The sequence below is a fragment of the Saimiri boliviensis genome, chromosome 2 (assembly GCF_048565385.1).
Source record: "Saimiri boliviensis isolate mSaiBol1 chromosome 2, mSaiBol1.pri, whole genome shotgun sequence".
Taxonomy (NCBI): domain Eukaryota; kingdom Metazoa; phylum Chordata; class Mammalia; order Primates; family Cebidae; genus Saimiri; species Saimiri boliviensis.
The window spans coordinates 207,831,941-207,856,737 of NC_133450.1; the positions used below are offsets into that span (position 1 = coordinate 207,831,941).

The 24,797-nt window shown below is 42.3% G+C and overlaps 1 protein-coding gene across 17 annotated transcripts in view; it reads right to left on the bottom strand.

Moving 5' to 3' along the window:
- TNC (tenascin C) overlaps positions 1-24,797 on the bottom strand; it is a 100,881-nt gene that overhangs the window by 54,218 nt on the left and 21,866 nt on the right. For all 17 annotated transcript variants that reach the window (XM_074395238.1, XM_074395223.1, XM_074395224.1 and 14 more), the window contains exons 2-7: positions 13,027-13,619; positions 8,664-10,073; positions 7,043-7,306; positions 5,484-5,599; positions 4,561-4,717; positions 842-1,111 (exon numbers count right to left, since the gene is read on the bottom strand). In XM_074395238.1, the coding sequence (XP_074251339.1) occupies positions 842-1,111; positions 4,561-4,717; positions 5,484-5,599; positions 7,043-7,306; positions 8,664-10,073; positions 13,027-13,483 (2,674 nt within the window). In that variant the 5' untranslated portion in view covers positions 13,484-13,619. The remainder of the gene's footprint in view (positions 1-841; positions 1,112-4,560; positions 4,718-5,483; positions 5,600-7,042; positions 7,307-8,663; positions 10,074-13,026; positions 13,620-24,797) is intronic.

Here is a 24,797-nt window from a genome sequence, read left to right on the forward strand (position 1 = left end):
CAATGTAGCCATTTGTGTTTTTCTCAGACTTGTGCTTAAAGAACAATACAAAGACTTAAGAATAAGCTCACGAGAGCAAGAACTGGTCTTTTGCATTTTCTCATCGTATTTCTTTTCCTTTTCTTTCTTTTTATTTGTTTTTGAGATGGAGTCTTGCTCTGTCACCAGGCTGGAGTGCAGTGGTACGATCTTGGCTCACTGCAACCTCTGCCTCAGCCTCCTGAGTAGCATGTGCCACTACACCCAGCTAATGTTTATATTTTTAGTAGAGATGGGGTTGGCCATGTTGGCCAGGATGGTCTTGATCTCTTGATCTCTTGACCTGGTGATCTGCTTGCCTTCGCCTCCCAAAGTGCTGGGATTACAGGCGTGAACACCGTGCCCATCCTCCTCATTGTATTTCTAATAACTCATGAAGTGCTTATTGAGCTCTGAAAAAATATTTACTGAATGAAAAATAGACACTTCTGAACTTTTAAAATAATGCCATAGGCTAAGGTGATAGGAGGCTCATTTGTCATATACGTTTTACATATATCGTATTTTACTTCAAAAATATTTATTTGAACTTTAAGGAGAACCCTTGTCTGAGAATATCAGACCAGCATCTTCTATGTATGTCCCCCACCCCCAAAGGTGCTTTGGAAGGTTATTTGGAATTTTGTGGGTTTTTTGGAAAAATTAACAAATTGCTACAACATTTTCAAATTTAAAAGAGTAGAAATACCCCTTCCATTTTTCTTACTATAAAATGAGCCTGGAAGACACCCCAACATGGAGTGGGATGGAAATTTTTCTATCTTTCCTTTACTGTATCTGTTAACAGGGGAAGGCCTTTTACCTGTTGTGAAGGTCTCTTTGGCTGGGTTGCTCGACATGTCACCTCTGCGGGAGACGAGGGACACCTCGTACTCAGTGTCAGGCTTCAGGTTCCCAATGGAGTACTGGTTCTCATCCTCTGTGAGATCGATGGTGGTACGGTCGCCTGGCGCATCTTTGATGCCATAGGTCAGCTCAATGCCATCGATCTCAGCCAGGGGCTTGAACCAGGTGATCAAAGCAGTGGTGTCTGTGACATCTTTCACCTCGATCTGGCTGGGGGCATCCAAGCCTATGACGGACAGAGGACAGAATGGGTTCAGAGGTCAGGGCCAGTGCCTGAGGCTGAGCAGAGAGAGGACTTCGTAACTCTCCAGGCCTGTGGGTGAACACTTAGCTGTATACTAAACGCTTGACTTTAGTTTACCTTTCTGAACCTCAGTTTTTGGTTTGAAAAGCTCTAAGTAGGGATAATAGCAGCTACCTCTAGTGTTTTTTTTTTTGTTTTTCTTTTTTCAAATCTTAAGAGAGATAAAGCTTGCAAGGCATCTAGCACAGAGCCTGGCTCATGGATGTCACATGAAAAAAAAAAAAGGTTGTTCTTTTGTTATTTTTATTATTACTGTTCTCATAAGTTGAGGAAACATGCTTCGGGGATACTTCATTTGAAAAAATGAACTTACTCTTTCTGCATCTTTAATTAGGCAAAACTTCCTGGGTGGCTGAAAACTTTTCCATCAGAATTACAAAGCAGAAAAGTGAGGCAGTAGACTGTCTTAACAGTGTATGGAAAGTTATTTTTGATAAAAAGAATTCACGCAAGAAAGTCGTTGCTATTTCAAGCCTTGTCCACTTTTGCATGCTCATCTTGACTTTTTCTGCCCTGCTCACTCTGGTGTTGTACTTTGATAGATGCTCAGAGCTCTGGAAGCACATTATGCGGTTGTGCACTACCTGTTCTCTGCACGTGCTGTTCTCATTTCTTCTAAGATCATACCTCTCTCCTCTAAAAATCTCCTGTGCATCCTTCAAAACCCCACTTAAATGTTGTCTCCTAATGAAAAGTCCCCCCACCCTTTTTTTTTTTTTTTTTTTTAACCCTGCTGCAATCAGGTAAACACATATTCCCTCCCTGTGGCTGCGGCTGTCCTTAAAGAGCATTCTAGTGTCATACCTTTCTTACTGTTTCATAACAGATTTCCGTACTATAGAATCAATTTAGATGGGGTCATTGATTCATTCAGAGAGTGAGTCTTTTTTAATTCCCAGCATAGAGACAGGCACATTCTGGGTATTCAGTAAATGTTTCCTTTTTTTAAAAAAAAAGTTTGTGTTTTCAGCATTGGTTCAGTAAATAATAACAAGTGAAAGGAAATCAGCTTTATACAGGGAATGAAAAGGAAGAGTAATTCACAGCTGATGGTGAGGAAACTGCTGTCTGTTTTTGAAGTCTAGGTGTTCACACATCAGTCTCAGCTCACAGATAATGTACTTATCAAATGCATAATGAAAACAATGCCACAAAAACGGACAGAAGCTGTCTGTTCCATGTTCTTATAGGTGCTAGCAAGCACCCAAACTGTACCTGCTCCCTTCCTTAGTACCCCTTTCATTAAAGAAGTTGGGATTCAGTCAAGGACTCTGATGCCTCCCAAATTTTGGACCTTTGAATAGCAGAAACTAGCACTGCTCTGTTCTTATCAATTGCAAACATGGTGTTTTGTTATTTATGTCTTGAGTCTTAGGACAACCCCACAAGGAGAATACTGTAAACCCATTTTCAGCTGTTGGATTTGAAGCTTAAAAAAACAGATTTTTTCCAAGATGTTGGTGAATGGTGAAAATGGAATTCAAACTCAGAACTGATTGAATCCAAAGCCCATCCTTTTTCCCCTTTACATGACAACACCTCTCAATATTGACCTCAAAAGTAAGAGTAATACCACCTTTATATAGATGCCAGAGAGAAGGAGCCAAAGGTGTTTTGAACGGATAGTTTAAGGCTCTTTAAATCTGGAAAAAAGGTTAAAGGTTTAAAGGCTTCAGGTATATCGGCAAAATGAACAGGTAAATAACCATCCCCCTATGTTGAAATTTATATGATTATGCAACTTTAAATGTGAGAATGTTTGTCCTGAAATAAGAAGAAATAAAGCAGCCAATTCCCAAATTTAGATTAAAAAGAAAAGAGCAGTGAAAAAAAGTCTTTTTTATTTTCATTGCACCTCCTCCATAGCAACTAAGCATTTGCTTTGTCTTTTCTTTGTCTTTCTGTTGATCTAATGTTTTTTTTTTTTCCTGTTGGTACCTGCTTTTCTACCTACCACAGAGAGGTGTTGTCAGGATGATGGAAAACGCTTGCTTATGAAGGAGAAAATCCGTGGAATTGGCTACGAGCTAGGCAAAATGTGCAAATATTTAAATGCAAGATGTTCTTTCTTGTCATTAGCAACTGATTTAACTTTTCCAACAACTCCTGCCAAGAAGAGGCAATTACTTAAAGAGTTGATGCATATGTTATCTTGAAGAAAATAAAGTGGTTTGCCTTTATAGAAGTGCAAAATTACGTATTTTTTTCTTTTTAAAAAACTTCAGCCTGTAATCCTAGTACTTTAGCAGGTTGAGGCAGGTGGATCACTTGAGGTCAGGAGTTCGAAACCAGCCTGGCCAACATGGTGAAACCTCGTCTCTACTAAAAATACAAAACAATTAGTTGAGTGTGGTGGTGGGTACCTGTAATTCCAGCTACTTGAGAGACTAAGGCACGAGAATCACTTGAACCCAGAAGGCAGAGGTTGCAGTGAGCTGAGATTGCATTGCTGCACTCCAGACTGGGAAACAGAGTGAGACTCCGTGTCAAAAACAAACAAACAAAAAAAATTGCTTCCTGGTAGAACAACTCCAAATTCAGACATTTTTCTTACCAAACGACCTAGTACTGCTAAATCCTATTCTACTCACAAGAAGTTCTGACATCATTATCATTGAGTAAATTTTTATTTAGGTTCCTGTTGAAGAGATGAAATCAACATTCTGCATAAATCAGAGCCTAGTCAATGTTAGCAGAAACAGGGTTAAAGTTATAAAACTTACCCTGGCTTAAAGTTATGCTCCTGATAGTGTTAACTATGTGATGTTAAAGTGATTTCGCTTCTTTACTACTTAACGTTAATATTTTCCCCTTGTCTGTCCTAGAACTGGGTGCTAACATTAAACTAGTGACATGGTAGATTGTTAGCAACAGACTTAATTATCTAACTTCAGGTAGTTCACGTCCCTTTGAAAGGCAATTTTGAAACTCCTTTCATCAAGAGACGGATCTGTTTCTCCATTCCTTAAACATAAACTGGCCTTGGGATATACTTTGGTAGAAGTGATCTAATGCCAGTTTTGAACCTGTTCAACAGTTGTGTGAACAGGACCAGCATCCTGGAGAATGAGAGACCTGTGAAGCAGAAAGACACCATCCTGGCTGAGGCCATCCTAGGCCAATCTGCCCCTTAATCACACAGATATATAAGGAGTGCAGTCAAGAACAGATAAACTGCTCAGCTGAGCCCAAACCTAGATCACCAACATGCAAAGAATTGTTATTTTAAATCACTGTAAATGGACTTTAAAAAATGTAGCAAAAGGTAAATGATATAGATGCTATATGAGAAGGCATTTTCCCAACCAGGAGATGCTCTGAGGTACAATCAGCCTTATCATTGTATCAGGGGTATTAAAGGTGATACTCACGTGTGGTGGTCACCTTCTTCAGGCCAGGGCCCCGGGTGTTGTTTTTCACTATGTGCAGAGATATCTCATACTCTTGTCCAGGAGCTAGACCGGTTTGCCGGTAAGAGGTCTCTGGCCTCCTCAGGCTTTTGGTGATCTCTCCCTCATCTTCTTTATTCTGAGAGATAGAGTGAGCTTGGTAAGATTTAGGGGAGGTTTCAGTCCCTTAATTTATGTGATCCATTCACTCTGCATTCATTCATTCCTCTTTTATTTTTTCATCTATTCATTAGGCACTTACTATTCATCAGATCAGTATGTGAACTACTGAGATACAGGGATGACAAAGACATTTCTCTAGTTTGTTTCTCCCTCTCATAGACCTCTACCCCTTTGTCATGCAAGTCAAATGATAGAACATTGAGAGCCAAAGGACTTCTGAAGCCACAAGCTCAATCCCTCCTTGGTAGACTGAGGCCAGCATCAGAGAAGCCGGGTGATTGTTGGATAGTCACACAGCTAGTTGGTGGCAGAGGCTGGGCTTAAATTCAGAGAACAAGTTCCCTGCCTCACATGTGCTTTTGGACCTGGAGAGAAGGGTTGCTCAAATCTGTGGTGTACCTGTGTTTTGAGGGAGAGACCATTTCTTCTCTTCTTTGCCTCTGAGTAGAGATTTCCAAGGTGATAAGGGACGACTGGAACCTTGAGATGACAAGTTCTATTTGTCTAGGCTCTCAGCCCTAAGTGCTCCACTTACTGACATATTAAAATGAGGGGAAAACCAACATCCCTTAAAATATAGATGCTAATACAAAAGGTGCTCATTAGAGTCTTGTCCTCCACCAAAAGCTAAGGAAATTGAGTGGATACAAAAGTCTTCAGAACCCTTTGATCATCTTTCAAATCCTTGAGGTCAAATGGATCTGCTCTTTGGTCCTCCTCACCGTATTCCGGAAGATGATCTCCCAGTTTTCAAAAGCAATGTCTAGAGGATCCCACTCCACTTCCACAGATGTTTCCTTGATGGACTTGAACTTCAGGCCCTCAGGTGCAGGCAAGTCTATAAGGAACACCACAAATAGAATGTAAGGTTAGGGCAGGTGTGTGGGTGGGCAACGCAACCATGATTCCACTAAACCAGACCGGATGTCTGCAACGGTCAGGGCTGACAACCAGAGCAGGTGTCCTTTCACAGCTTCTTCTGGGATAAGGTCTACAATGAGGCTGTATAAAAATTAATATTAGAACAAACAGTATCATTAATTATGTCTATTTCATATAGTGAAATCTAAAATGAACACAGGCTTTGTAATCAGCCAGACTTGGGCTTAGAATCTAAGCTCTACTATTAGTATCAATGTGAACTTGAGCAAATTGCATACAATGCTCTAAGCCTCAGTTTCTTCACCTGGGAAAGGAAGATAAATATGTCTACTTCTTTGGAATGCACTGAGGAGTGAGTGATGTACTCCCTGTAGACCGCTGGGCCTGGTTCGTGGCATGCAGAGCAAGTTCAATAAATGGCAGCCAATGTTATTATTATTAAGCAAGAAAGGGTCAATTTCTAGCCAGAGCTTGCTTTTTAGATATGAAGGTAATTATACTGATGCTAAAATCATAAACCAGAATGTTTCCACTTAAAAAGAAATAGACAGTGAGCTCCACTGAAAAGCAATAGAGTGGTGAAGAGCATAAATCTGCCAGGACTGCCAGGGTTAAAGTTTTGCTTCTACTACTTGTTAGCGGCATGATTTGGGATAAGATGCTTAACTTTTCCATATGATGTGTTTCAACATGTTGGAAAAAAAAAAAATATGCTTAACCATGTGGTCTCAGTTTCCCCATCTATAAAATGGGGTTAACAATAGCTCCTATTTCATACATATACTAACTCATAATATGAGGCCTTTTTTTTTTTTTTTTTGAGAGGGAGTCTTGCTCTCCTGCTCAGGCTGTAGTGCAGTGTTGTGATCTCAACTCACTGCAGAGATCAAGTTGAACTCCCTCCTGGGTTCAAGCTATTCTCTGCCTCAGCCTCCCAAGTAGCTGGGATTACAGGCGTGCACCACCATGCCTGGCTAATTTTTGTATTTTTAGTAGAGATGGGGATTCACCATGTTGGCCAGGCTGGTCTCAAACTCCTGACCTCAGGTGATCCACCTGCCTCGGCCTCCCAAAGTGCTGGGGTTACAGGCGTGACCTACCACACCTAGCCAAATGAGGACTCTTCTACTAATATTTAGGCTTCTTACAACAAAGTCTAGTACATAGCAAACACTTCCTAAGGGCTACTTGTAATGATTCTCTCTGGCAGGAAGTATATAGGAGAGCAAGGAGAAAGATTTTATGGAAAATGAAATATTTCTTTAAGAAGCGATTCTATGGACTTAATTCTAGGCTCTTACTTTGTGTAACTATAACAAACGACTATAGGATGGTAGGGGCCGTGGCAAGGGAGGGCTGAGGTCAGGTGAGGCTGCCCAGAAGAGTTCTGCTCACTCACACGTGGCCACCCTGGCGCTGACGGGAATGCTCTTCCTGTTCTCCAGGATGGCGAATACCCGGATAAAGTACTCCACACCAGGCTCCAGCTCCCGGATGACGGTGGATGTCTGGTCCCCGGGCACACGGAACTGCATTTCCAGGCCGCCCTCGTGGGTGGGTGTGTACACAACGAGGTACTCCGTGACCCGCATCTCATTGTCCCAGGCCAGGTTGACCGTCTCTTCCGTCACTTCTGTCACGATGAGGTCTTTGGGAGGAGACACTGGCAGGAATAAGAAATGACATCTTAGGTCAACCGTGTGCCCTATAACATCCCTCTAGGTTTGTTTCTCTTGACCTGTCTCTTCCACCATCAGCCACAGAGGACTGAAGATCTTCCATTGTCTCTAAAATGCAGAAGGCATCAATGACCCCCTGCTGTGATCCATCTTAAGACCTGTGGTGGATGCTCCTTTGTCCATTTCCTTCAGGCTGGCGTCCCAGGTCAGCCATGTGGCCTTTGGTGTTCTGGCCTCTCTAACTTTTATTAGTTCAGATGCAGGCTGTTGGGATGGGAAAGTGCAGTCTCAGCCTGACTCCCTGCTCTGAACTGTGAGTTGCATGTCCCTAGCACTGGGAGAGTATTTTGGGCTCAGCTGATTCAACATTCTTATTTTACAGATGTGCATAAAGCAGAATGACTTGACCAAGTTTGCTCACTTCATCAAGTTTAGAACTTAGATCTCCTCCCTGCCAGCCTGGTGTTCTTTCCAACCAGGTTTCCCTGCTTGGGCCCCATTGAATGCAAAACCATTTATTTATGTCTAGATACCAGTCACTTTAGTAAAGGCAAAAATTCTCCATTATGACAATTGCAGTATGTGTGGAAGAGAGAAATACAAAGAAGAGACTCATTAAACATGAGCATCATTTTTCTCTCCTGTATTTTCATTTAACCAGAATTTACTGAGCATTTAATATGTACCAGACCCCACATTAACTGCTAGAAATAGTGCCCTTTTAAGAATAAGGAGCTTACAGGCTTTAGGATTAAAAAAACCAACAAAAGATAAAAACAAAACCAGTAACAAAAGACAATTAAAAGGCAGGCAATCTTGCGGATAATAGGCATTTTGTCTTTAGCTGAGTATGCATTTGAAATAGTTGTTTTTATGTACTGTCACTGCCTATTCAATTTAGCTGAATTTTTACGTCCATTCAAATAAAGAGATTTTGTTTACCGTTGGTTTGATGTCAGTGGAGAGTAGGAAGGAAAGCTAATGTTTAGCAAAAAAGAGGTTATCTCTTTATCTACCTCATCTTGGATAATAGATGTTAAACTCCGTCTAGATGAGTTAGGCAGACTGGAATACCAGCTCTGTGATGTGTCAGCTGTGTCCCTGAGACAATTATATTACCTCTCTGAGCCCTTTGGGCCCTTAAACAGGTCACCTTGTAACAGCTGAATGACAGGGCCCCCTTAAAGAGTCATTATGTGTGTCTGTTTAAATGGATAGATTGATATGTACAAAGAATCAGTGTGTATGTATGTTTATAAATATAAACGTAGTTTTCCACCCCACACGAGGTGTCCACTCCATCACAGCCATCATCACGCTGGTCTGCGCCCTGGGACTCACCCTCTGAGCAGTCTTCTCCAGTGTAGCCCTCAATGCAGATGCAGCGGCCTGAGACACACTGCCCCAAGTTGCTGCAGTCACTGGGGCAGGAGCGCTGGCCACAATCCAAGCCTGTGAAGCCCTCATGGCAGATGCACTGGCCATCCTCACAGCGGCCGTGGCCGTGACAGTCACTGGGACATCTTTGGTCCTTGCAATCTGTGCCCATGAATCCTTCATGGCACACGCACTGCCCGTTCACACAGCGACCCTGGCCGTGGCAGTCATTCGGACAGGAGAGTTCCGCGCAGTCAGGGCCGGAGAAGCCGTCCTCACAGACGCACTGTCCATCCACACAGCGGCCCCTGTTGCTGCAGTCCCTGGGGCATCGGCGATCCCGGCAGTCTTCCCCCGTGTAGCTGTCATCACAGACGCACATGCCATTCACACAGCGGCCGTGCTGGTGACAGTCATTGGGGCAGCTCATGTCACTGCAGTCATAGCCCTTGAAGCCTTGCTCACATACACATTTTCCCTGGACACAGCGGCCCCGACTGTGACAGTCATTGGGACACCGCAGCTGGCTGCAGTCCTCCCCGGTATAGCCCTCATCACACACGCACTGCCCATTGACACAGCGGCCATGGCCACTGCAGCCATTGGGACACTTGAGCTCCCCGCAGTCAGCACCCGTGAAACCATCGTCACATTCACACCGCCCGTCGACACAGCGGCCATGGTTATGACAGTCAGCAGGACACCTCTTCTCGCTGCAGTCCACCCCGGCAAAGCCCTCATCACACACACACTGCCCCTCCTCGCACCGGCCGTGGCCGTGGCAAGCGTGTGGGCAGGTGAGTTTCCCGCAGTCTTCACCTGTGAAGCCTTCTTCGCAGTAGCACGTGCCATTGATGCAGCGGCCCCGGTCGAAGCAGTCGTTGGGACAGATGAGCTCACTGCAGTCCTCGCCCGTGAAGCCCTCATCGCACACGCACTCATTCTCCACGCATCGCCCACGGTTGTAGCAATTGTTGAGACACAGAGGCTTGCTGCAGTCATCGCCTGCAAAGCCATCGTGGCACACACACCGGCCATCTACACACGTGCCATGCTCCTCACTGCAAGGCACGGGGCAGACTTCCCGGCTGCAGTCAGCCCCAGAGTAGCCTTCGAAACAGATGCAGACTCCATTCACACACCTGCCCTGGTCATTGCAGTCACTGGGGCAAGCCAGCTGGCTGCAGTCCTCACCCGTGAAGCCCTCATCACAGATGCACTGCCCATCAATGCACTGGCCTCGAAGGTGACAGTTGCCTGGACATTCGGGCTCAGAGCAGTTGGGGCCTTTCCAGCCAGATTCACAGACACAGCCACATCCTTCAGTGCTGAAGTTTCCCCGACCGCTGCAGAAGGGCCTGGTGTCCACACGGCCTGCAACAAAAGAAATAAGTTCTCAGCCAGGCTCAACAGCCACATTTCTTGGTATCTACCCAGGGCACCCAGAATCAAATTCAGCTGAAGGATGAATTTCACCCTCAGGCTCCATGTGGCTTGATAACCAGTTGTTTAGTGTGTGAAATCAGATGAGACTCACATCCACTTACACCAGGTAGGAATTCATAATCTGGACGCCCCGAAATTATAGGCTTGTATGCAAAGACAGTGTGTGATTATGTGTAGGTGTGTGTGTAGAGGGGTGTGTGTATTTCTACCCCCAGGGAGTGGAGTCTTAGTTTTTGCCACATTTTCAAGAAGTCTGACAAGACCTGTGATCATTATGAGTCACTGCCTTGTGGAATGCATTATGCTGGGCTATGCTATTTCTTAAGTGCCTCGTCAAGGCCAGGCACATAAAAGATGCCCAAGAAATAGTTGTTGAACTGAATGTAATTCTGACTTTTTGATTCAATATCTATGCCACATTTGGGCAGGGATTTAGACGATCTGGCGCTCAGTTTTCTTATAGGTGAAGCTGGGCCAACAGCCTGCTTCAGATATACCCCAGGGAAGCAGGCTGTTGGCCCAATTTCGCCTATAAGAAAACTGAGGTAAGTAAACACATTAAGAGCTCACTCTTTTGTCCTTATAATTTTTTCTGTTTTCTTTTCCAAAGTATTTTTGTGGAAGTTTGGCTCAAGTTGGTATGTGGGTTTATATAACCAAAACATCCTCATTTTCCACAACTAAAATGAGGTAACTAAAGTGTGGCTTTCTGATTCTATAAGGACATTTTTCAGTTTGCCTCTGTCCCCAGAAACGTATCTGCCTTTATCTTTTTTTTTCTTTCTATCCTGAAGTCTAAGTCGAGGTCAACGTAAAGAATGTGGGGTCAAGGTTGACGTTACTTCATTTGTCATAATATTGACAAATAAGCTAAATATTGCCTTAGCTCAGTTTGCAGAAGTCACTGGTCTGATCTCCATGGAGCTTAAGGAGAAGAAACAAAACTCACTTCTATAGTCTCTGAACTAGAATATATTCACTCTATGTTCTCTGTACCTACAAACAGCTATATTAATATATTTCATCTCCTTCTTGAAAGTAGGAAGAAAGAAAATTTTTTTTAAAGTTGATTTGTAAAGTGAGAATCTAAATCTGTACTGACCACTTGGTGGCCTGGGCTACATGTGGTTATTAGGCATTGAAACGTGGCTAGTCTGAATTGAGATGTGCTGTACGTGTAAAATACATATCAGATTCCAAATAGTATAAAATAATGGACTGTACAATATCCATTAATAATTTTTACATTGATTTCAGGCTAAAAAATATTTTGGCTATGTTGAATTAAATAAGAGATGATTAGAATTATATTTACCTGTTTCTCCTTTCTTTGAGTACTAGAAAATGTAAGATTACACGTGACTCATTTTTTCATTAGACAGCACTGCTTTAAGCAATCATTTTAAATCACTAATTAGCATTATTCCTACTGTGTATTCTCATCTGCATTTTTCTAGGGAGTTGACAGAAGTGGAAGATAAACTAACTTACGTCTAAAGAAAATGTTTTTAAAATTCTCCTTAGAAACCTAGAGCCTGTCCTGCAGAGCTGTAAGAGTATTTCATTTAGGGTGGTTAGGTCTACTCTTGAAATAATTGCTGAAGAACATTTTGGTAATTTTTTTTCTGAGTGGCAGAAACAGAGGTTTTCAGCTCTGATTTGAAGTTGTTGAAACTTCTGTCGTTTTATCAACTTAAGTATTGGAGATAAAGACATAGTTCCAAAGCAGCAAAATTTCTTGAAATGGGATGCATGTGGAGACAGGGCATCCATGGGAAGAGTATGAGCTCTGGAGACATACAGGCACATGCAAAGCCCCTATCTGTCTCTTTTTTTTTTTTTTTTTTGAGGTGGAGTTTCACTCTGTCACCCAGGCTGGAGTGCAATATTTGTGATCTCTGCTCACCGTAACCTCTCCTTCCTGATTTTGAGTGACTCTCCTGCCTCAGCCTCCTGAGTTGCTGGCATAGGCATGTACCACCACACCTAGCTAATTTTGTACTTTTAGTAGAGATAGGGTTTCACCACGTTGGTCAGTCTAGTCTTCAAATCCTGACCTCGGGTGATCCACCTGCCGTGGTCTCCCAAAGTACTGGTAGTGCACCACGCCTGGCTTAGGCCCGTATCTCTTATTACTCTTTGTATCATCTTGTGCCAGTGAGTGAATGCCTTTGAGTTTCATTTCTTTGATCTGCAGAAGAGGTCTTATCTTTCCCTTATCTAACCTTTACCTTAAAGTGGCTGCTGGGAGGATTAAATGAGATAATACCACAGTGCCTGTTAAGCAGAGGTAGCTTAACTCATGATTGTCATCATTATAATAGCTATTACATTGGAACTTTTACCTAATTTTTATAGACTCAGCGCTATCACAGGCAGCATTGTGTATTTGTAAGAATACTGAGATGTAAGGAACTCAACCCCGTATTGCAGGACCTTCAGGAATCCCATCCTCCTTCTTGGCCTCAGTTTCTCTATTTGTACAAAGAGGTAATGCGGCCACATCAGTACCTATCAGAGAGTGCTCTCAGGAACAGACATTTCATGGAGTATTCATAGGTTTTGGGGTAGAAAGTGGGTAGATTTCATGGTCAAATACATTTTAGAAAGTTATAATTAAGGTGAAATAGGGTTTTTCAAAGCAGGACTTCTTGGAGCCTGCAAACCCCTCTGAGAAACAGTTGTTGCCAGGACTCCTCCAAGCAGGAGAGAGGTGGTTACGGTGTCCACATTTCTTTGAACATGAAATCTCTTTGTAATGAACACTCTAGGGAGCTAGTTTTCTAGTGAGCCCACTTTGAAAGCAAGCGATGGATGCTGCTAAGCTTATCATTTCTCCACATTTGCACAGTGTGGGACTGGGCGGGCCACCAGCTCGTACCTGTGGCGGGCTGGAGACAGCAGCCAGCTCCTGCACTGCATTGCTCCCTCAGGGAAGACACCAGGTTCTGCAGCTCCTCCAGTCTGCTCAGCAGCTCCTTAACATCAGGGGCTGCGGCACAGCCACAGGCCCGGCGGGGGATGTTGATACGATGCGTGAAGACGATCTGGTTTTCCCCATCCACTGTGTGCTCCTGGAAGCTTTCACTGGGCTCTGAAGGTAGGGTCAGGTCTTTCTCCCCACTGGGTGACTCCAGATCCACTGAACACTGGGATCCCACTGGCAGCTTGATGTTGTAGACATGGTTAAACACCACTGGCTGGTTCTCCTCTGGCAGGGTGACATTCACTCCACCCTGTCGCTTGTGCCGGATGACTTTCTTGAGGACCCCACCTTCAGTAGCGAGGGCAAGCAAAGCAAGAAAGACACCTGCCAACAACTGAGTCATGGCCCCCATGGTGGAGGTGGGTTTGGCTGGGTGTTGCCGGGGTTCTAGCGTTCTAGGGTGTCCCACTCTCAGCAGAATTTGAGATTTAGAAGCACAGAGTAGACTCCAAATCAGTTGTCCCTGATCTTCTTGAAAGAATTATCTTCTACAAGCAAAGACAAATAAAAAAATTGAGTATCTACTATTGAATATATTGAATATGTATAATTCAAACGATTTTTCATTTTATATCCTTGTATTTGAAGCTTTCCTGATAATCTTTCATTATATACCCTTGTAAGATCAAAAAATGGTCTCTAAAAGAACTTTGTCACTTGAAGGAATGATTTCACTCACTATTCAACTTCTGGAAATTTAGGGAGACAGAAAAATAGAAAAAGTAAAATATTGAAATAAGATAGACATAGGTTTGTATCTGGCTGTAGCTCTGGTTCCTTGGACAAGTTACGTAACTTTTCTTTATTTCACTTTCTATATAGTGAAGATCATAACTGCTAATGACAGGGTTAAAAGAATGATGTGGAAGTTATTTGTGTATTCATTAGTTCCCTCAATATTACTACATCCTCTGAATAAATTATCGTGTTATAAAGGTCCTAGTTCTGGTAGATGCTCAGTAACTCCTGCCTCATTTTACTGATGCTCAAAACTGACTTTCACACCATCTGCTGGTTCTCTTCTGTCAAGAGGCAGAGGTTAAAATAAAGGACTCTGGAAAGCAAACTGAGTTTTTATCCCAGCCGAACTTCTTACTAGTTATGTGACTATCAGCATAGCATTCAATCGACTTCTCTGCACCTCCATCTCCCTGCTCCTTATTTTCAAACCTTCAAATGTCCAGTTTTTAGAAGAACTTGATAGCATATTCCTGAACCAGTTGTCTAAACTGAGGTTCACAGCTCAGGAAGCATGTCCAAGAGCCTCTGGTGTCTCCTCTAATCAACGAGCACTTAGAGAATTTTTACAGAGGTCTGTGTGTGGTAGAAATAAATAATAAGACCAAGTATATACCCTCAGGGGACTTCACGATAGAATTAAGAAGAAAAGGGAATTATCCATTCAGTACTTAGGGAGCAAATCAAGAAAGAATGCATAGGATTTGTTTTGTGGTATAGCGTGTAACTGCCTAAGGGTTTTGAAAATAAGAGGGATGGCATGGGGAGGAATGTCAGATATAGGTCAGGGGGAGGAAGGCAGCAAATCACACTGCCACATGTACACCTATGCAACAATCTTACATGTTCTTCACATGTACCCCAAAACCTAAAATGCAATAAAAAAAAGATTTAAAAAAAGAACATTTCTTTAAAAAAAAATAAATATCAGCCATTGAAATATTTTTAAAAAAGGAGATAAAGAGAATGGTGGGGCATAGCTTATGGGAAATGGAGGGTAAAATTTAAGCTGAGCCATAAATAGTGAGAAGAATGAGATGGAAATAGATTACGGAGGAGAATATGCTATCATGAAGCACTTCTCACTTTGCCAAGTTATCTTATTCATCTGTCTTAGAGCTATTCATCTGTGTGGGCAATCAGGTGGCAGAGGAAAGGGTACTTGTCAGAGGCAGTTGAGAAACTGAGTAAAGACAGGAAGAAATAGTAGTTATAATGTTCACTAACACAATGCCATGGAGGAATGTGAGAATGATCTATACATCATATAAAGTCATTCATGGGTTTCCTTAATTAGGAAATGCACCTGAATAAAGTTCAAAAGATAACTGAAGAGCTGTTTGTTTTTTGTTGTTGTTGGTTGGTTGTTTTTTTGAGATGAAGTCTTGCCCTGCTGCCCAGGCTGAAGCATAACGGCACGATCTCAGGTCACTGCAACTTCCATCTCCCAGGTTTAAGTGAGTCTTTTGCCTCAGACTCCCGAGTAGCTGGGATTACAAGTGCATGCCGCCATGCCTGGCTAACTTTTTGTGTTTTTATTTTTATTTTTAATTTTTTTTTTTTTTTTTAGTAGAGGTGGGGTTTCACTGTGTTTCCCAGGCTGGTCCCAAACTCCTGAGCTCAGGAAATCCACCTGCCTTGGTCTCCCGAAGTGCTAGGATTATAGGTGTGAGCCACCATGCCCAGCGGGTATTTGGTTTTTAACACATCATTTACAAATTGACATTTCCCTATGCCCATACTATTCTTAAACTTGCATATTCAAGTGCACATTGTAAGTTAGTTATTATGCCAATTAGCTGTGGTGCTTGGATTGCTCAGCCTATAAGAAGGCTTCTAACTTTTTTCCAGAAAGATTTTATCCTAGTAGTAGAAGGCATCAGCATGATCCCAAATGACCACCTTCTTCCTCACGACTGAAAGCCTTTGCAAAACTTCAGAGAGGAATTGTGGCAGCGAAAACTGAACTGAGAAGCATTTCTATATGACTGATCAGGGGCCTAAAGATTGAGAAAGCACTAGCGCATTTAACCAAGAAGGTCCTACCCACATATGTACCACATTCTAGTTATATTCTTATTGACACTTTACTAACTATCCCTGTAGTAACTACTTAGGGCATCTTCTCCCTAGTTAGACAAAACAAAAACTAACAAAGAAACAAAAAATCAAAGAAACAAAAACCACCCAACCTTCTTGTGAGCATGCTTTCTCATTGAAATTCGCTTTTTAATAACAATGTGTGGGTCTGCAATGTAGGTAAGGCCACTGAATGAAGATAATTATAAAAAAGGAGACTTGGTGTGTTCTCTTCTTTCAAACCAGTTTGGCCATCTTATTCGTTTACTGGACAAATATTTATTGGTTACATAGTAGACGGCTGCTCTGACTCTCTTCACCTTCACAAAGTCCTTCTTTCCTACCCCTTTCCCATCAACTCTTAGCCTTTTTTTTTTTTTTTTTTTTTTTTTGAGAAAGGGCCATGGGCCAAGCTTGAAATGTTTTTGGACTTCTACCCAACACTTTTGTGTGTGTTGCTAAATGACTTAAATTTCCATCTAAAAAGCCATTATAGTTGCCGATTGAGACTCCAAGGCAATGAGTTTAGGGTAATAATGACCAATGTGAGTAGAGTGAGGATTTCTCCCTGTATATTTAAGAGATGTGGACTGGCACAACCAAATGTTGCATCGTTTGGGAAAGGGGAGTGTTATTCCTTGTTTGTGTATTTCCTATTGGCTCACGGTGGTCTGAGAGTAGGTGGATATTTTTATACTTTGGGAAAGACTGATTATATTTTAAGTGTTATAGAAAATGGTTAGGCTTTGGAATTAGACATACCTGGTTTCAAATGCCACTCACTAGCCCTGTAACTTTGGCAAGCTACTTATCCTTTCTGAACCAGGAACTCATTTATAACACAGGAGTCAAAACCTTTCCAGAGAAAATGAAGGATTAGAGACCTGTACATGAAGTACCCAGCAGGGTGTCAAGCCCGTAGTAGGCACTCATTAAACAGTAGTTCCTATTTTGTTGCACTCCTGGGAACAAAACCTAACAAGAGTCCATGCCAATAGCCTCCTTTTGCTTAAGTCTGAGCTTGACCTCCCAGTTGAATACAGTCCTAAACTCAGCAGCAACTTGGATCTAGATCAAAGAGGAGCTGCAGAAATCACTGGTGGGTGAGGAGATAAATTTACTAGAACTAGAAATGTTTATATGAGAGAGGGAAAAAGAGGGAGCAAGTAATGACCTTTAAGAATGTAAAATATTCTCATGCAGACAACTGGCTATTTTATGTCTCTTTTGTGGATGAACCCAGAAAAAATTACTTGAGATTGCAGTTGAAGATATTTAGGTTAGACATGAAGAATCATGTTCTGATAGTAGGTCTTTTACAATTTCAGAATGAGCAACTTATTCTACAGAGGCTCTTTAAAAAACACAGATTATAATCTTTATAGTGATCAGCAATAAAAGGTCTGGAAAACATCTTGTAGGAGGAAGGACTATAGACCTAGGCATGTTTATTTTGTAGTTGAGAAAACCAAGGTTGGGTGGAGAAGGGATGCCATGTCTAAATCCTGGCAAAGCGGGCACTGGCTTGCTTCTTGTAGCCCCTAAGGACAGAACAAGTGCGTGTGTGTGTGTGTGTGTGTGTGTGTACGCACATATATGGGTTTGTGTGCTGAAGATGGGGCAGGAAGGAGGGTGGTTTTATGAGACAGCAAATTTGAGCACAACAGGAGAAAGACTTTTCTAGCTGGAGTAGGAACCCAATAGAAAGGGCTTCTTTGAGAACGTAGCAGGTTCCAAAGCACCAGAATATAAATAGAGTGGTGTTGAAGGGCACATGTTTTGTAGACGAATTATCTTAGGTTTGAATCATTGATCACTTCCTGTTCCTTGTGCAAGGTATCATCTATGACCACAAACCAGAGTCCCATCATCAATAAATGTGTTAAGGGTGTCCTCACAGGATCATCGTGAAAAGTGCATGAGATAATGTGTGTAAAAGAAATGGCACACAATCTTTGTTTGCAGTAAGAGCTTAACAAAGGGAAACAGTCGTAATAAAAAAATATGGACTTTAATTATGTGTTTTTGCAGGATTTTCTTTCTCCTAACCCTTGAAACCCCTACTTTGGCATATGCAGTTCTGTTTTTAAGCAAGGACAAGAGCTACAGCATAGTAAGAACTTTTCCTCTCTCAGCAATCCCAGATAAATATGCATGCCCTGGGAGATAAATATATATACATATATATATGTATATATACATATATATGTATATACACACATATATCTCCCCATATATAATATACTTGCTTCAATTATAATATGTAATATAACATAATATTACATATATTACATATGTAAGTGTGTGTGTATCTTTCATGGTGATATTTAAGGATCTGGTAAGTCATTGATCGCAAGGAAGGGCATCAGGAAGAGACATAGCCTTAGTCATTGGCTCAAAGTACAGATTTTTGGGGTCACATATCAAGGACAAAGCTATTTTCAAGCTAAGTATGTTGTTCTGCTTTTTGCTCTGCCTCAGCGTATGTATCTAATGCAAAACAGTACACATGTGTGTCAGACTTTGCTTTCTCTTTTTATCAACGTTAATATTTAGAGTCAAATGAATACCTGTGAATTACAGAATTACTTTTGTGAGATGTTCTATATATCTCCATCCCTGTCAAGGTCTCAAAAGCAAATTAATCTGGTTAAAAAAAAAAAAAACCCACAATAAAAACTTAATGAGATAGGAAATTTAAAAAGAAGTAAAACACTTTAAATTGATTGATCTTGGACCGACTTTCAAGATGGCCGCCTAAGAACAGCTCAGGACTTCAGCTCCCAGTGAAAGTGCAGAGGGTGAGTGGACGCCGCATTTCCAGACGAACTCTTATTGCCCACAGACCAGGAGATACCCAGGCAGAGGGGTCGCCAGCGTCGCAGTCCCAGCCGGTGCGGCTGTTTTAGCCCCCGTGGGGCTGATTCCGCCCGCGCGGCTGCTGTGACCACTCCCTGTTGCTGCGGTTCTCCGTACAAAAGCCACTGGTCTGGGAGCCCTCTTAGCTGCCAAGCAGAGCCCTGAGACGGCAGAATAGCCCATTCATCTGAAATAGCGAGCCAGGCCAGGAGATTCCTAGGCAAAAAATCCGCCAGGAGCCGGCGCCACGGTTCGAGCCGACTCCGTGAGTCGCAGCACGGGAGATCCCGGCGCCTTTTCAACAAGCGACCGGAACGCGGGGTCGTTCAACTTAAAAGAAAAGACTCTGAGTCAGGGAGCCAGGTGATCAGGCTCGGTTGGTCCCACCCCTCCACCCCCAACAACAACGAAAACAAAAACAGTAATTGGAAACCCTCTGGGTTGAGTCCTTCAAACCAAGCACAGCTGAACCGGGACGGTCCGGCTCCGTGGGGGAGGGGCTTCCGCCATTACTGAGACTCTCCACCGCTACCGAGGCAGGCTGCCGTTGCCGAGGCAACCCGCCGTTGCCGAGGCAACCTGCCACAACAGAGAGAGTCCGCCATAACAGAGGCGGGGCCACCATTGCCCAGACAGTTCTAACTAAGCCCATATAAAAAGGACTACAGGGAAGAGCTCAGGACAGCTGGGCGGAGCCCACAGCAGCTCAGCAAAGCCCCTGCGGGCAGGCAGAGGCTAGGCGTGCTGCTAGCTGGGCGGGTCCGACCTGAAAAAAAAAAAAAAAAAATCAAAAAAGGCAGTAGTGCAACGGAAACTCATAAAGCTCCAACTCCCTGGGACAGAGACAGACAACAGGTGGATAAACCCACAAAAATGGGTAGAAACCAGCGTAAAAAGGAGGAAAACTCCCGAAACCAGAACACCTCTCCTCCTAAAAGTGATCACAACTCCTCACCAGCAAGGGAACCAGACCGGATGGAGAAGGAGGGTGATGAAATGACAGAATCAGACTTCAGAAGATGGGTAGTAAGAAACTACAATGAGCTAAAAGAACATGTTCTAACCCAATGCAAAGAAAATAGGAACCTTGAAAAAAGATTGGACGAACTGCTGACGAGAATGGACAGCATAGAGAGGAGAATAAGTGAATTGATGGAGCTGAAAAACGCAACACGAGAACTTCGTGAAGCATGCACAAGCTTCAACAGCCGAATTGACCAAGCAGAAGAAAGGATATCAGAGGTCAAAGACCAACTCAATCAAATAAAAAGAGAAGGCAAGAACAGAGAAAAAAGCGCAAAAAGGAATGAACAAAATCTTCAAGAAATGTGGGACTATGTGAAAAGACCTAATCTACGTCTGATAGGTGTACCTGAATGTGATGAAGATAATGAATCCAAGCTTGAAAATACTCTTCAGGATATTATCCAGGAAAACTTCCCCAACCTAGCAAGGCAGACCAATATTCAAATCCAGGAAATACAGAGAACACCACAGAGATATTCCTCAAGAAGAGCAACCCCAAGGCACATAATCGTCAGATTCACCAGGGTTGAAATGAAAGAGAAAATGCTAAGGGCAGCCAGAGAGAAAGGTCGGGTTACCCACAAAGGGAAGCCCATTAGACTCACAGCAGATCTCTCAGCAGAAACCCTACAAGCCAGAAGAGACTGGGCGCCAATATTCAACATCCTTAAAGAAAAGAACTTTCAACCCAGAATCTCCTATCCAGCCAAACTCAGCTTCATAAGTGAAGGAAAAATAAAATCCTTTGTGAACAAGCAAGCACTCAGAGATTTCATCACCACCAAACCTGCTCTACAAGAACTCCTGAAAGAGGCTCTACACATATAAAGGAACAACCAGTACCAGCCACTCCAAAAACACACCAAATGGTAAAAAAGCAGCAACACAATCAAGAATCTGCATCAACTAACCAACAAAACAGCCAGGTAGCATCAAAATGACAGCATCAAATTCACACATAACAATACTATCCCTAAATGTCAATGGACTAAATGCCCCAATCAAAAGACACAGACTGGCAAATTGGATAAAAAGCCAAAACCCATCAGTGTGCTGTATCCAGGAAACCCATCTTACATGCAAGGATACACAAAGGCTCAAAATAAAGGGATGGAGGAAGATCTACCAAGCAAATGGAGAGCAAAAAAAGGCAGGAGTTGCAATTCTCATCTCTGATAAAATAGACTTTAAAGCAACAAAGATCAAAAGAGACAAAGAAGGACATTACATAATGGTAAAAGGATCACTGCAACAAGAAGAGCTAACGATCCTAAATATATATGCACCCAATACAGGAGCACCCAGATACATAAGGCAAGTTCTTAATGACTTACAAAGAGACTTAGACTCCCACACAATAATAGTGGGAGACTTTAACACCCCATTGTCAATATTAGACAGATCAACCAGACAGAAAATCAACAAGGATATCCAGGACCTGAACACAGACCTGGAACGAGCAAACCTAATAGACATTTACAGAACTCTCCACCCCCAATCCACAGAATATACATTCTTCTCAGCACCACATCACACCTACTCTAAAATTGACCACATAATTGGCAATAAATCACTCCTCAGTAAATGCAAAAGAACAGAAATCATAACAAACAGTCTCTCAGACCACAGTGCAATCGAGTTAGAACTCAGAATGCAGAAACTAACTCAGAACCGCACAGCTTCATGGAAACTGAACAACTTGCTCTTGAATGTTGACTGGATAAACAATGAAATGAAGGCAGAAATAAAGATCTTCTTCGAAACCAATGAGAACGAAGACACAACATACCAGAATCTCTGGGACACATTTAAAGCAGTCTCTAGAGGAAAATATATAGCAATGAGTGCCCACATGAGAAGAAAGGAGAGATCTAAAATTGACACCCTATCATCAAAATTGAAAGAGCTAGAAGAGCAAGATCAAAAAAACTCAAAACCTAGCAGAAGACAGGAAATAACTAAGATCAGAGCAGAACTGAAGGAAATAGAGACACAAAAAACTCTTCAAAAAATCAATAAATCCAGGAGCTGGTTTTTTGAAAAGATCAACAAAATAGACAGACCACTAGCCAGATTAATAAAAAAGAAAAGAGAGAATAACCAAATTGATGCAATAAAAAACGATAAAGGGGATATCACCACAGATTCCACAGAAATCCAAACCATCGTCAGAGATTATTACAAACAACTCTATGCACATAAACTAGTAAACCTGGAAGAAATGGATAAATTCCTGGACACCTGCAACCTCCCAAGCCTAAACCTGGAAGAAGCCAAAACCCTGAATAGACCAATAACATGGTCTGAAGTCGAGGCAGCAATAAAGAGCCTACCACCCAAAAAAAGCCCAGGTCCAGATGGGTTCACAGCGGAATTCTACCAGACATACAAGGAGGAGCTGATACCATTCCTTCTGAAACTATTCCAGACAATCCAAAAAGAGGGAATCCTTCCCAAATCATTTTACGAGACAAACATCATCCTGATACCAAAACCCGGCAGAGACTCAACAAGAAAAGAAAATTTCAGGCCAATATCCATGATGAACATAGATGCAAAAATCTTCAATAAAATACTGGCAAACCGATTGCAACAGCATATCAAAAAGCTCATCCACCATGATCAAGTAGGATTCATCCCGGGGATGCAAGGCTGGTTCAACATACGCAAGTCCATAAACGTAATTCACCACATAAACAGAACCAAAGACAAAAACCACATGATTATCTCGATTGATGCAGAGAAGGCTTTTGACAAAATTCAACAACCCTTTATGCTAAAAACCCTCAATAAACTAGGTATTGACGGAACGTATCTCAAAACAATAAAAGCTATTTACGACAAACCAACAGCCAATATCATACTGAATGGGCAAAAACTGGAAGCATTCCCTTTGAAATCTGGCACTAGACAAGGGTGCCCTCTCTCACCACTCCTATTCAATATAGTACTGGAAGTTCTAGCCAGAGCAATCAGGCAAGAAAAAGAAATAAAGGGTATCCAAATTGGAAAGGAGGAAATCAAATTGTCTCTATTTGCAGATGACATGATTGTATATCTGGAAGACCCCATCATCTCAGCCCAAAATCTCCTGAAACTGATAAACAACTTCAGCAAAGTCTCAGGATACAAAATCAACGTGCAAAAATCACAAGCATTCCTATACACCAGTAATAGACTTCAAGAGAGCCAAATCAAGAACGAACTGCCATTCACAATTGCTACAAAGAGAATAAAGTACCTAGGAATACAACTAACAAGGAACGTAAAGGACCTCTTCAAGGAGAACTACAAGCCATTGCTCAACGAAATAAGAGAGGATACAAACAGATGGAGAAACATTTCATGTTCATGGTTAGGAAGAATCAACATCGTGAAAATGGCCATACTGCCCAAAGTAATTTACAGATTCAACGCTATTCCCATCAAGCTACCAATGACCTTCTTCACAGAACTGGAAAAAAACACCTTAAACTTCATATGGAACCAAAAGAGAGCCCGCATAGCCAAGTCAATTCTAAGCAAAAAGAACAAAGCGGGAGGCATCACACTACCGGACTTCAAACTATACTACAAGGCTACAGTAATCAAAACAGCATGGTACTGGTACCAAAACAGAGATATAGACCAATGGAACAGAACAGAGGCCTCACAGGAAATACAACATACCTACAACCATCTGATCTTCGACAAACCTGACAAAAACAAGCAATGGGGAAAGGACTCCCTGTTTAATAAATGGTGTTGGGAAAACTGGCTAGCCATGTGCAGAAAGCAGAAACAGGACCCCTTCCTGACACCTTACACCAAAATTAACTCCAGATGGATTAAAGACTTAAACGTCAGACCTAATACCATAAAAACCTTAGAAGAAAATCTAGGCAAAACCATTCAGGACATAGGTGTAGGCAAGGACTTCATGACCAAAACGCCAAAAGCAATGGCAACAAAAGCCAAAATAGACAAATGGGACCTAATCAAACTCCACAGCTTCTGCACGGCAAAAGAAACAGTCAGTAGAGTGAATCGGCAACCAACAGAATGGGAAAAAATTTTTGCAGTCTACCCATCTGACAAGGGGCTGATATCCAGAATTTACAAAGAACTAAAGCAGATCTACAAGAAAAAAACAAACAAGCCCATTCAAAAATGGGCAAAGGATATGAACAGATACTTTACAAAAGAAGACATACAGGAGGCCAACAAACATATGAAAAAATGCTCATCATCACTGGTCATCAGAGAAATGCAAATCAAAACCACATTGAGATACCATCTCACACCAGTTAGAATGGCGATCATTAAAAAATCGGGAAACAACAGATGCTGGAGAGGATGTGGAGAAATAGGAACACTTTTACACTGTTGGTGGGAATGTAAATTAATTCAACCATTGTGGAAGACAGTGTGGCGATTCCTCAAGGACCTAAAAATAGAAATCCCATTTGACCCAGCAATCCCATTACTGGGTATATATCCAAAGGATTATAAATCATTCTACTACAAGGACACGTGCACACGAATGTTCATTGCAGCACTGTTTACAATAGCAAAGACCTGGAACCAACCCAAATGCCCAATGATGATAGACTGGATAGGGAAAATGTGGTACATATACACCATGGAATATTATGCAGCCATCAAAAACGATGAGTTCACGTCCTTTATAGGGACATGGATGAACCTGGAAACCATCATTCTCAGCAAACTGACACAAGAGCAGAAAATCAAACACCGTATATTCTCGCTCATAGGCGGGTGTTGAACAATGAGAACACATGGACACAGGGAGGGGAGCACTACACACTGGGGTCTGTTGGGGGGAAATGGGGGAGGGGCAGGGGGTGGGGAGGTGGGAAGAGATAGCATGGGGAGAAATGACAGATACAGGTGAGGGGACGGAAGGCAGCAAAGCACACTGCCATGTGTGTACCTATGCAACAATCTTGCATGTTCATCACATG